Source organism: Carlito syrichta, unplaced genomic scaffold (genome assembly GCF_000164805.1).
Source record: "Carlito syrichta isolate Samal-C Ts95f unplaced genomic scaffold, Tarsius_syrichta-2.0.1 Scaffold309719, whole genome shotgun sequence".
In the NCBI taxonomy this organism is placed as follows: Eukaryota; Metazoa; Chordata; class Mammalia; order Primates; family Tarsiidae; genus Carlito; species Carlito syrichta.
The window spans coordinates 190225-203194 of record NW_007253815.1 but is presented as its reverse complement, the minus strand read 5'-3'; the positions used below and the strand labels follow the sequence as shown (position 1 = coordinate 203194).

The 12970-nt window shown below is 33.4% G+C and overlaps 1 protein-coding gene across 2 annotated transcripts in view; it reads right to left on the bottom strand.

Moving 5' to 3' along the window:
• Positions 1–12970, bottom strand: part of DCAF6 (DDB1 and CUL4 associated factor 6) — a 152751-nt gene that overhangs the window by 23124 nt on the left and 116657 nt on the right. For both annotated transcript variants that reach the window (XM_021717374.1, XM_021717375.1), the window contains 4 exons: positions 9160–9275; positions 7589–7675; positions 7067–7394; positions 1426–1467 (listed from right to left, as the gene is read on the bottom strand). In XM_021717374.1, the coding sequence (XP_021573049.1) occupies positions 1426–1467; positions 7067–7394; positions 7589–7675; positions 9160–9275 (573 nt within the window). The remainder of the gene's footprint in view (positions 1–1425; positions 1468–7066; positions 7395–7588; positions 7676–9159; positions 9276–12970) is intronic.

The window sequence follows — 12970 nt, the reverse complement described above, 5'->3', positions numbered from 1 at the left end:
TATAGTAAGACACATTCACAAAACGTTGCAAGACAGTCCCTAAAGAAGACTAGTTACATGGGCAGTAGAGATAATAATCTGTGATAATTTTACTTTTCTAATTTTGTTTACCTTAAGCAGAAGTTTACACTCCTTGAGCATCTCTAATTGCTAAAAGGGGAAGTAGAACTAATGCGTGTTCACTGTCAGGAAAATATTGCCTTATAATTAAAGATTCCCCAGATAGTCTCTTATGTAAGGAATGACTGAGGTAGACAAGAATGTGTCTAATCTCATTCACTCTAAGGGGAAGGAACTGTCACATTTTCTATTTTACCACTGGTCATTAGTTCATAATGATTTCCACAATTTTCACTGTAAAAGCAGGAACCACCTTTGAGTACTTGGGATAAAGAGTATAAATCAAAAAGTCCTAAAAACAAATTTCCATTTTACTGTCAAATAATAATAAAGTAGTAACTAGTAACAGAAGTAATTTGCAAAAAGTTACTTCAAATATGTCTTAAGGTTAAAACAATCTAGCATAAAAGCAAAAACACCAGTATAAAAGCAAAAACAAGTTGGAGAGTATATGTAATCCTCCCTGAGAATGAGTCTTAACCAGAAATTTTTAAATGTATCATATTTTTTGTCTTATTTCATTATTTATGTTGCTTATAAGGAACTCTAAAAATTTTACATTTCTGATTGCTGCTATATATTATGTTTTATGTTCCACTTTGTTTTAGAAACTGATGGAAAATAAAAGATATATGCTGCTAGAATTAAATATCAGGTTGATTCTGTCAGTAAACCAGGTTTTGAGTAGGTGACTGATAGGACTGAAGTTCACTTTAAAGATCTACTCAAAAATATACCCCATTGTCACAATTAAAATTAAAGAAGTGTTTGAGGGTTATATAACATCTTGATATGTGACATTCTTAAATTATTAAGCTGTTTATAAGAAAACAACTTTCTTTCAAAAATCAGAATCTTAAACCTATGCACAGAATTAGACTCAATTCCATATTTTGTTACTGAACTTAAAGCAGTATATTTGATTAACAAAAAATTGATAACTGTTATCCCAATCAAGTTTTTTAAAAAACATGAGCTGCATTCTTCAACAAAACAGTCAAAGAGAGAGCTATTTAAGGTACATCATTTCAGATTATTACTTACTTTATCAAATGACACATTTGAAGTGAACATCAGTTATATGTGCACACAGGAAATTTCTTTACATTCTACCGCCATGCAGTGCATGCAGCTAAATACGTTTGTGGAAAACAACCTGCTTTACAATGCTTAGCACTTAGAGTTCAGTAAACTCAAGGAAGTATTAGCTGTTAATAAGAAAGAAAGTTAGCTGTGGCAAAAAAGGACCTGGCAAATCCGTCATAAAAAAATAAAATAAAATAATGAAGGAACACTCTGAATTACCTCATTATTCTATCACCTATTGTTGTTCCTCTGATATTAAATCTAGTGAAGGGAACACAATAACTGAAGTCACTTACAAAGACTTCAAAGAACCAAATATTTAAAGCATTAAGGTCACCACTTTTGTTATCAATTATCTCAATCGAAAAAAAACTTTTGTTCCCCTTTCCAGCTCAGTGCATTACGTGAATATGTCACTCAACTAAATGGATATGAAGAAAACAGAAACACTCAATGAAGATACAACAGAAGGAAGCTACTACATTTCACCCCTTTTATCTTTCAGAACTGACTCCTGTCCCTACATGGGGAAATGCACTGACTCATTATGAATACTATCCACTGGAACACCTACATTATGCTCCTCGGAGCTAAGCTGCTCTTTGGAAAATAAATAATTAAGCCCCAAGCTGAGGCATTTGGCCTAACTACAAGACTATAACAAGAAAGTAAAGAATAATGAGGCGTTTAACTCCCTAGGAGCCCAGTTCTTTCTCCTTGATTACCTTTTTCCTCTGCAATCTTCTTGAATAAAGAACAAATGCAATCATGAGAAATATGGAAAGAGTAGTTATAATGATGACTGAATAAATGCTAGCAAATTTACAGTACCAAGAATTTTGGCTTTAAAAGTGAAGGTCATATACCACCGAGTCTAGAGTAGGTAGACGGAGCCACATTTCTATGGAAACAATAATTTTTAAAAGTGATTAACAGGCAATACAGAATTAATATCCTGAATTTTTAGGGAAAAAACTTGGAGCATCCTAACTGAGGCTATAACTAAAAACTACTCAAGACTATGTGAGGACTTCTTCAGAAAGCTTTCTTAAGTGCTTATCTTTTTTCAGAGAACAATTTAGTTTTCCTCTTGGATTTAGCAAGAGGAAGAGCTACCAGTCAGGCTATCATATAATTTATTCCGCGGCAGATTTGGCACTGTGAAAACAATTCATATGAAGATCACCTAAATAAAAAACTTAACCATACTCCTTTCATTACAAGGGCACATATTTATGCTTTTAAATCCAGTATATAAAACCACTAAGGGATACACATACTCATTTATGTTTTGGTTTGGTTTTTTTTCCTAAATGAGGAAATGACATCAGGACTAATTTTATTTATATATTTTAAATATTATGATTAAAAGAATATGTTGTTTTTTCCAACTTATTTTCCATTTAATGTTCTATGTTATTGCCCTAGACAAAGTTAAAGGGAACCCATAAATACAACATGGTGAGTCATAGATTTCATTGTTTGAAACTTTGGATTTGTACCAGTGGAGGCATTTTACTGAAGACTATAGCTTAGTTTCTCTCTATAAGGCTGATTTACTATAGAGCAGGGATTAGCGAACTGTGTCTCCTAGGGCTAAACGTTGCTTTCTGAGATGTATCTTGGGCCAAGAAGAGTTTTTACATTTTTAAGTAGTTATATAAATACCCACATAATGGCCTCCACTTTGCCTCTTGGCCAGCAAAGCCTAAAATATTTACTATCTGACCCTTTAGGAAAAGATCTGCTGAGCTCTGCTATAGAGCATCCCAGATATATCAACTCGCTGCAGTTAATGAAAAGAACATTCCATTTTAAAATATCTATGTTAGTTGTTAAATATCTTTTCTAAGATATTTCCTTCTCATGCTTAATCTCAGCCTCAAAGTGAAAAACTGGGTCATATTTATTTAACCAAATTACAAGAATGGAAATATTTTCTAAAAGATCATTACACTGCATTGATTGCAAGGAACTGTCTTGATATTTTTAGTAAATACAGGTCAAAAATGACTTAGCTTATAAGTCCTTTACGTTTCATTTTAAAAATTAAATTTTAGGCAAAAAAGTGATGAGATCTACTAGATAGTTCTTCATATAAAGCACAGATCTAATTATGTATTAGTATATACTTGCACAACACTTACTCTTAGGATCACTTCTCTAACTAAACTAGTATTGGCTGGGCTTTAAAAATAAATGCCAGCACGGAGGGAACTTTAAGATGTGTATCCTTTTAGTCAGGCATTTCACCCATGTATGGAATATATCCTTGGACTAACTCTAAGAATTAAATGGCATCATTTTTACAATAAAACTTCACAATCCCTTAGCCTCTTTGGAAACAGAAATTCTCCATAATTATAGAACTGATTACAAGCTGGTAAATAATTCTTTTCATGCTCTTAATAAGCAAAATGTCTACATTTTCTCTCTTTAAAATAAAAGTCAACATACCTACCCCTAAAAACTTAGAAGATAAACTGGCAGCAGTCTCAGTGATGAAGAGCCCTTAGAAAAGTGCAGAAATATCAAAAGTATACTTTATATAGTTAGTTCAAAATTAAATTAGGATGGTGCTAGAGAAGTTAAAATTATTAAGATAAAAGTCAGAGGATGATTTTTTACCATTTACAAATTTTTGGTAAAGAATTAGGAAAAAGTAATGCAAATCTCAAAGGAAAATTAATGTAACTGTAAAATGGTCACTCTAATCACATTAGAAAAGCAGGGAAGCAAATATGAATCCAGAATGGTTTCTTTTTTTTCTTTTTTTAAGTTGGAGTCTCACTCTGTCACCCAGACTGGAGTGCAGTGGCATGCTCCTGGCCACTGCAGCCTCGACCTGCTGGGCTCTGGCGATCCTTCCGCCTCAGCCTTCCAAGTAGCTGAACTACAGGCACGCACTACCACACCCGGCTAATTTTTTGATTTATTGTAGAGATGAGGTCTCACCAAGTTGCCCAGGCGGGTCTCAAACCCAAGGGCTCAGGCAATCCACTCACTTCAGCCTCCCAACAGAATGGTTTCAAATCTGGATCTAACCAGGAGAGCACGAATTCAAGATTAAATGCATGAGGTGAGGTCTGTTCCAGGTTGTTTTCCCTGATTATCACACTTCTAAAAGATTCTGCTAAGTCTAGCAACTGGGTCAATGAAGATATTAGGCCCCAACTTTGTGGCAGATCCAAACCCTAGAATAATCCCCAAAACCTATAAATCATCTAAGTATTATAAAAATGGTAAGTCAGTGATAAAGTTCCATAGAAATACATTACAGTTTCTGGATTCTCCAGTACCCTCTCTCCCCCAAAATCTCTTTTTCACTGATGCTATATTACTGTGTTTTAAAAAAACAAAACAAATGCCTTCGGTCTAGAAGAAACAACACCCTTGCTTAGTATCTCAATTTCCTCAGCTCTAAAGTAGGCTTGATATAAAAGTGTTATCATTAGCCTGCATAGAAGCTGCTCAATAATTATGATTTTCTGAAAACATCTATTCACCATTACAAATATGTAATTTCTTATTTTAAAAAATGGACCTGGAAAGTGATCTGGTCCATTTGACTAGAAACTACATATTTAAATATTGTTTTCAAGTACGACCTTAGTATCATGTCCTGCTATTTAAATACAGAAAAAAGTATCATGTTCTGCTATTTAAATATAGAAAAAAAATAGACATCTGCTCATTTATACAAATGGAAGTCCATAAATGCACAGGCTTAATCAGAGAATCTAGCTCTCTATGCTGGGTTTTGGAAATAATCAGTTTGATTTTCAAATTGTGCTATGCTTGCTAACCTTATCTGCACACATTAAGCGGCAGTAACATTCTAGGGGAATCTCTTATGGTATGGAAAAAAATGAAATTAATTTTTATTTGTCTAAAATATATATTAAGAATGCTGAAGATTAATGTGTGGCAGGTAAAGAGAAGATGTTTGATTAATCTCTAAGTACAAATATGTAGTAAAATTACTTGCTTAATATTTAAAAACAGTTGTCATGGCAAGGAAAACATTTCCCAGATATGACTAAAGAGAGATACATACCCTTTCATAGTTAAGAAAAGGCAGTTTCACTGAACTGCAACCAATCCTGTTCAGGATTTTTCCTTGTCCTCTGTCAGTCTTTATCCCTAGAGCTGTTCTTATTGCAATTATTTTAAAAATCTAAGTGGCCTCACAGAGTATCTTGGTTGTTTAATATAGCTATCATTTATTTAGTGTTATGACATATAGTGATGGATTTATATATTTTTAAAATTCTTACAATAATTTTAGACAACTATAACCCTATTTTATGGATAAGAAAATGAAACCTTTAAGAGTCATTAATCTGAGCTGGGCGTGGTGGCTCACACCTGTAATCCTAGCATTTTGGGAGGTGGAGGTGAGAGAATTGCCTGAGTCCAGGGGTTCAAGATCAACCTGGGTAACTTGGCAAGACCTTGTCTCTATAATAAATAAAAAAATTAGTAGGGTGTGGTGGCACACGCCTGTGGTTCCAGCTTCTTGAAAGGCTGAGGTGGAAGGATCACCTGAGCCCAGCAGGTCAAGGCTGTGGTGGCTGTGAGTGTGCCAACGCACTCCAGCTTGGGCAACAGAATGAGACTCCTACTCAAAAAAACTAAAAACAACAAAAAAAGAGTCATTAATCTGAAATGAAAAAACATTGCAGGTAAATGGTAAAACCAGTATTCACACCCATCATTATGCTCTTTACTGATATACAACATTGCCACTCTTGAATGACAAATTAATCTTTTCATTATATTTTTCAGCTGACAGAAACTTTAGAATATTTTATAAGGCCGGGCTCAGTGGCTCCGCCTATAATCCCAGCACCTTGGGAGGCAGAGGAAAATGGATTGCCTGAGCCTACAGGTTCGAGACCAACCCAGGCAATTTGGCAAGACCTCGTCTCTACAATAAATAAAAAATTAGCCGGGCATGGTAGCGCATGCCTATAGTTCCAGCTACTTGGAAGGCTGAGGTGGAAGGATCACTGGTGCGCAGCAGGTCAACGCCAGGGTGGCCTTGAGTATGCCACTACACTTCAGCCTGGGTGACAAAGTGAGACTCCAACTAAAAAAAAAAAAAAAAAAAATAGAACCTTACTTCTGTGTGAACTAGGATTTTAAAAATAAAACTAGATTTTCTGGAAGGAATCAGACCTTACAATGACATATGATGGCACTAACTATAGAAATAGTTTCCTGAAAGTATAGAATGTAGTATCTTAAAGATTTATTTTTATCTCCCCCCAAATAGAATATAAACTTGTGATCACATAAAATGAAAAATGGAAAAACTATATAAACATGTTGACAATTCTTTATTGTAACTACAATATTTACTATTTGGTGTAATTTTTCATTTTCTAAATTTAGCCACTAGGTTTAGTGGAAATCAAGAACATAATGTTCTCAAAAAGAGGACTACTATCATACTACCTTAATCCAGGGTCAATAGAAAAGCAGAAATAACTAATACTAAAATAAATTTAATACAGGAAAGGATATCTATAGGATAATCTGACAGCTAAATATGACATCGACTTCATAAATAATCTATTGGTTATTCTCAACATTCCTCTCCCTTGATCTATAAATTGAGAAGCAAGCCTCAGTGCTAAAGATACAAAGCAATGAAGATGTTTTTATTTCCCTCTTAATGCAGTTTGCTTAAAGAATGTAATATGTGAAATTATTTTCAGTTTTAAAATTCTGTGGGTTTACGTGAGACACCCTGTAAGCAAGCAACTGTCAAAAATCGAGAGATTCCCTTATGTGGCTTTAAACAACCCTTATGAAATATAATGTTTCAGTTCATGATAAGTAAAAGTTTACCAACCTATCACCAGGTCCTGCTTGATACCTTGCACCTGGGATCAGGACTGGGTCATCATCACTGTCATCTGTGTCCTGAAGAGCAGAGTCCCTGGCTGATGTTTCCTCATGAGCTGAAGGCCTGATGGCTTCTGTTTGTGACTGAGGTTCAGGATTAGTGTTATTTTCATTGGTAGCACTCTCAGTGCTAGTCTGATCTGATGTTTCTGGTTCTTTGCCTTTTTCAGACAAAGTAGATTCTTCTGGAACCCCACAAGGGCTATCAAGATTAAAGTCATTCCTTTCTCCTGAGTTGGAATCCAATGGCTTAGTTGTGAACTTATCTGATTGTGCTGTCAGAAAATAAAGTCATAAAAGTTGGTCATGTGGGAAACAATTATTTAACCTAACTCAGGAGCTGACATTTTCTAAAATGATGTCTAATTACTCTATAAGGAGTAAATGGCCTCTGACTCTGGAGAGACTAACGCAGATTAAGTTTTTTTATTTTCTCATATGAAGCAATTATTTCAAGGGAGCAACTCACGTATATCTATATGGTTTTGAATTGGGTTTTCTGCAGATGTACCTTCCTGATATTTTGTCACATCTTCTGATGATTCTTCAGGAGCTTCTGGAAATAAGCAAAATTACAGTCCTCTCTCAGTATCTGTGAAAGATTGGCTCCAAGATTCCTGTGGATACAACTCTGTGGATGCTCAAGTCCCTTATACAAAATGATGCAGCATTTTCATATAACCTATGCATATCTTCCCATATACTTTACATCATCTCTAGATTATTGTACAATATCTAACACAATGTAAATGCCATGTAAATAGCTGTTATACTGCATTGCTTTTAAATTTGTGTTTTTTTAATTGTCGTATTAATTTCTAATTTTCCTTATTTCGTGTTTCTGATTGGAGGTTGGTTAAAGCTGCAGACGGCAGAGCCCAAGGATTCAGAAAGCTGAAGCCATCTTTAAGTCCACGTTTTTAAAGAAAAGCAAACATCAAGTTAATACTTCAGTTTTCCTGAAGATTACTGGTTCTTAACCCTTTCTGTGTTATAGAAACCTTTGGCATTCAGATAAAACCTACCGTCAGTATAAAGCAAATATGTATTTGCACACCCAAATTGTACAAACACTGTCATGGATAGTTGGGCCCAATGGCACTTCACAAAGTCTAGGCACTGAGATTCCTGAACGCTTCATGAACTTCATGAAATCTCTGCTTTAGATAATTCCTCACAGCTGACATTACTTGGTCTTGATTTTTTTTCTTAAACTTTCTAAACTTTAAACTTAAAACTGAGTATTTTTCTGCCCCTTTATCCTGCATTTGGTAAACTCCAAACTATCATGAACAAATAGTAAAGATGACCCTACCATAATTCTGTTGTGACCACTGAAAATACTTAACTCTGGGATTTAACTGTAAGATTCATGAAGAATCAGTCTTTCTTGCTCTCTTAATTGGACATTTGCTTATCAGACAGCTGTCTTACACATAATACCAAACTCTGTTATAATAAGGTACCTATACATCTCTAAGAAATAGAATTCATTTGTTTCTTCACGTAACAAGCATTTATTGAATATGTAGTATGTACTAGTCTCTATGCTAGACACTAAATTTCATATAATGGTCATGCAAAAATATTCAACTACAAAAGAGCTCTGAAAAAGTCCCTAAATGGCACTTCATGTATGAAATAGATTCACTCATAACCTGTTTGAATTTTACTCCTTTTTTTCCCTCCAAAAACCCCCTATACTCTTTGAAAAAATGAAGACAAATATTGTGAATTTCACTGCTTGGTACAAAAATGGTAAAGACGATTCAAACTAGCATTGATATCTCACCCATTTACAGTATGAGGAACACCTGGCCTGGCCACTGTGTCCACAGAGTGAACTATACTCATTGTATCTCTCCACCTTGGGTTCCTACCTTTTGGAAATGTTTTTATCAATATCACAGCTGGACTACAGAGGCAAAAGTAATTTATTAAAAACAAGAAAAAATATATAGCATCAAAAGGAAGGGAAAAATAGGTGAACAACCAACACTGGGGCTTTATAATAACAAAAAAAGCAAAATAACAGCTTACTTGTTTCACTATCTCCTTCTTGTGGTTGCATCAAGCTCTGTGGGACCAAGGATTCCTCCTGACCCTCAGATTTACAGTGGCTCCCGATTCCTCTAGAACTTGAGGCTGTCCTGCTCCTATCATCAAAACAATATAAGTGGGTGTACCAAGAAGTTAATAAACTTTTAGGATGATTTTTATATTTTACAACTAAACAGATTTTTAAAATTCAGAATACATATAAAATGTAGGATTTATTTTAAAAGTATGTGGAAACATTATTTTAAACAAATCAAGATGACTATTATAACACACTTTAGTTTAAAAAAGATTTAAAAATACAAAAGACTGCTTCTTCATTGTTTTGATGCTTCTGTTATCCAGTATGTATTTCTATGTGTCTATTAAATCTTAAGTAAATTGCATTGTTTCCCTTCTTGTCCTCACTACAGATGGTTTGCCATATCCAAATCCTTAATGGTTTTACAGACTTTGATCATATGCCCTTTTAGACTCTGTTATTCCAGGTTACTTTTAAATTAATACTTGAACAAAAGCCCAGTCATTTCTTTGGTTTTTTAAACTGACCCTGTGGATCACTTCCTGTTCTGGTTAGTTGTTCAAATATGACAGGTGATAAGCATTATAGTTCTGTAGAAGGATACGATAATATTTTCTATTTTAGTTTTAGTACCCACCTGATGATGACAACAGTTCTGCTAGCATTTCTGGCTATACCAGGCCAATTTAGATAAATAATTTTCTATGAGTATTCTATGACAAATCATGGTATATGTGTAACAAGGGGATTGAATAGGAAAAAGGAAAATGTATAACAATCTGATTTGTAATAAAATTAAATTCATAGAAATGCAACAATTCTTGAAATTTAAAGTAACTGTGAACAAGAAAAAGAAACTTAAGAGTTATAGTAACTTAAAAAACATTAATCATAAGACAAATAGCACTGACTCAATAAACAATGCAAATTATCATGGACTTTTTGTCATGATAAAAGCCCCTTTAAGCTAACTGCAGAAGTCAATCTGACTTTTTTTTTTAAAGAGCATACATGTATAATAGTATATTATTTAAATAAGAATGTGTATATCTACATGGGTGTACATGCAGAGAAAAATGTCAGGAGGGTTGCACACAAGTTTTTAGAATTACTGTAGGCAAATTTCTTATATTGAATTTTTATTTTTTTTTTGCAATGAACATGTATTTCTTTTTAACCAGAAAGAAATATATAGTTATTCTGGTAAAGAGAAGCTAATATGATATATAAATCTTTCTTTCCATTGAGAAAGTTATATCACAGGCATGAATAAAATGCTTAGTCTATATAAGTTATTATAACGAAAATAGTATGGTACTGAGTAGGGATAGAGACACATTAGAGGAAAAGACATAGTAACTGAGTAAATATATTTAGCATGTTAATATGGCATTTTAAATCACAGAAAAATGAAAAGATTATTCAATCAATGGTACCAGGACAAAGGAACAGCCACAAGAAAAAAACTAAAGCTATAGCTCTACATCATAATTTATGGGAAAATAAATTATAGAAGGAATATATAGTTTTTAATATAAAATTATAGAAAATATAAGAGGAATATAAAGAACTTTCCTCTAATTCTGGGAAAAACTAGGATTCTCTAAGCATGAGATCACAGGCAAAAACCATAAAGCAAAACCACTATAAGAAAACTCAAAAACAAACACTAACCTAGGAAAAATACTTATAACAAACGAAGGACAAATGATATTATCCTCATTTAATTCTATAATAAATAAATAGCTCTAATAGATATATAAGAAAAAGATAAACATCACAGTAGAAAACTGGGCAAAGTATTTGAAAGACAATTTACAAAAGATGAAAATTTTATCTACCAACAATTGAGGGTCTATAATCAGCCAGTCTATGTGTTAAGTGCTATGTGCATTCTCTGTACAATCTCATTAAATCTCATGATAAATCCATAAAGTAGGTTCTATTACATATGTCCATTTTCAAGTAAGAAAACTGAGATTTAGAGGTTCAAGCTTGTCAAATTCAGAATCCAAGCTTTTAGCATATTCTATTGCCTCGTATGTCACCAAAGAAACTAAAATAAAAGCAAGAGATCATTCTAGCATAGATGAAAAAGACTGTATACTTTTTTTTAAAAGTTCTGCTTTTTTAAACAATGAATATCAAATACTTTTATAATCAGAAAAAAATGCTAATTGCTTTTTTGACAAATATGAAACTGATGAATGAGAGAATACAATTCATGGTTCATTTTTAGAGAAGTAAAAGTAGCATTCAAAAGAAGAATGGGACTAATGATTTTCTCTTTTAAAAAAAGGTACAATGATATTCTTTTATATGAAGTCAGTTCCTCCTATATAGAAACATAAGAACAGAAAAGACATGACAGCCTTCTGTCTTCTTAATACTATATAGCAAGAAAAAGGGCCATAGATATTATCTATTGCCTAGGTCAAGCACTAGGACTCAAAAAGAAATCTACTGACTGCACCTTCAAATATATATCTAGACTCCAATCACTTTTTAACCACCTCCGCTGCTCCCATACTTGTCCAAGCCACCACCTCTAACCTTTCATACTGTCACAGCCTCTTAACTGTATTCTCTCTGCATAGAATGCTATCCCCCTAGATATATACATGGCTCACTCCTTCTCACCCTTCAAGTTTTGCCCAAATATGACATTCTCAATGATGCCTAGGCTTCCCAACCACTTTTACCTGCTCTATTTTCTTCCATAGTACTTAGTACCTTCAAACATACTACAAAACACACTTATTTGTTAGGCTTACTGTCTATTCTCCTCCACTTAGAATGTAAGTTCCAATAAGACAGGGATTGATGTATCTGTGTTTTTTCTTTTTTATTCTAGACATTTCCAGTGTCTAGAATAGTCCCTGGAACATACAAGGCATTTAATATTTGAAAATCCTACGTTACCAAGAATTTTGCTAAAAAATACATATACACATAAACAAATGAAAACCAGTGAACTTGAATAAATAAAATATTATCACATATCAACATATAGTTAATTATATATTAATAAATATATAACTATATTATATTATTTATATAATATATTATATATTTTAACAGATAACACATGATACTCATATATTAATATACAATTAAATATATTAATATAATATATTAATTATTTGCAATTAATATATTAGCCATAAAACAAATTGGTATAGTTATATATTCACAAATACTATTTAATTATATTATACATTAAGAATTATATCATAAATGCATTCGTGTTAATGTATTATTATTAATATGTTTAAATACATTTTGGATGCTGTCTCAATCAAATGGTCATGAGACAGTGGGAAAGAAGCTTATATAACTTTATTTATTTATTTTTAATTACTTTTATTTATTTATTTACTTATTTTTATGTACTTTTTTTTGAGTCAGAGTCTCACTCTGTTGCCCAGGCTGGAGTGCAGTGGCACACTCACGCCCACCCCAGCTTCAACCGACTACGCTCAGACGACAATCCTTCCAATTCAGCTTTCCAAATAGCTGGAACTATAGGTGTGCACCACCATGCCCAGCTAGTTTTTTTATTTATTGTAGAGACAAGGTCTCACCAATTTGCCCAGGCTGGTCTTGAACCTGTAGGCTCAGGCAATCCTCTCGTCTCTGCCTCCCAAAGTGCTGGGATTACAGACATAAGCCACCGCTTCCGGCTCTATAACTTGGTTTTTTTAAATGTAAGATTTAACTGTATTAATGAGTAATAATTACACTCAGAAATGTCGTTAAAGAGAACCTATA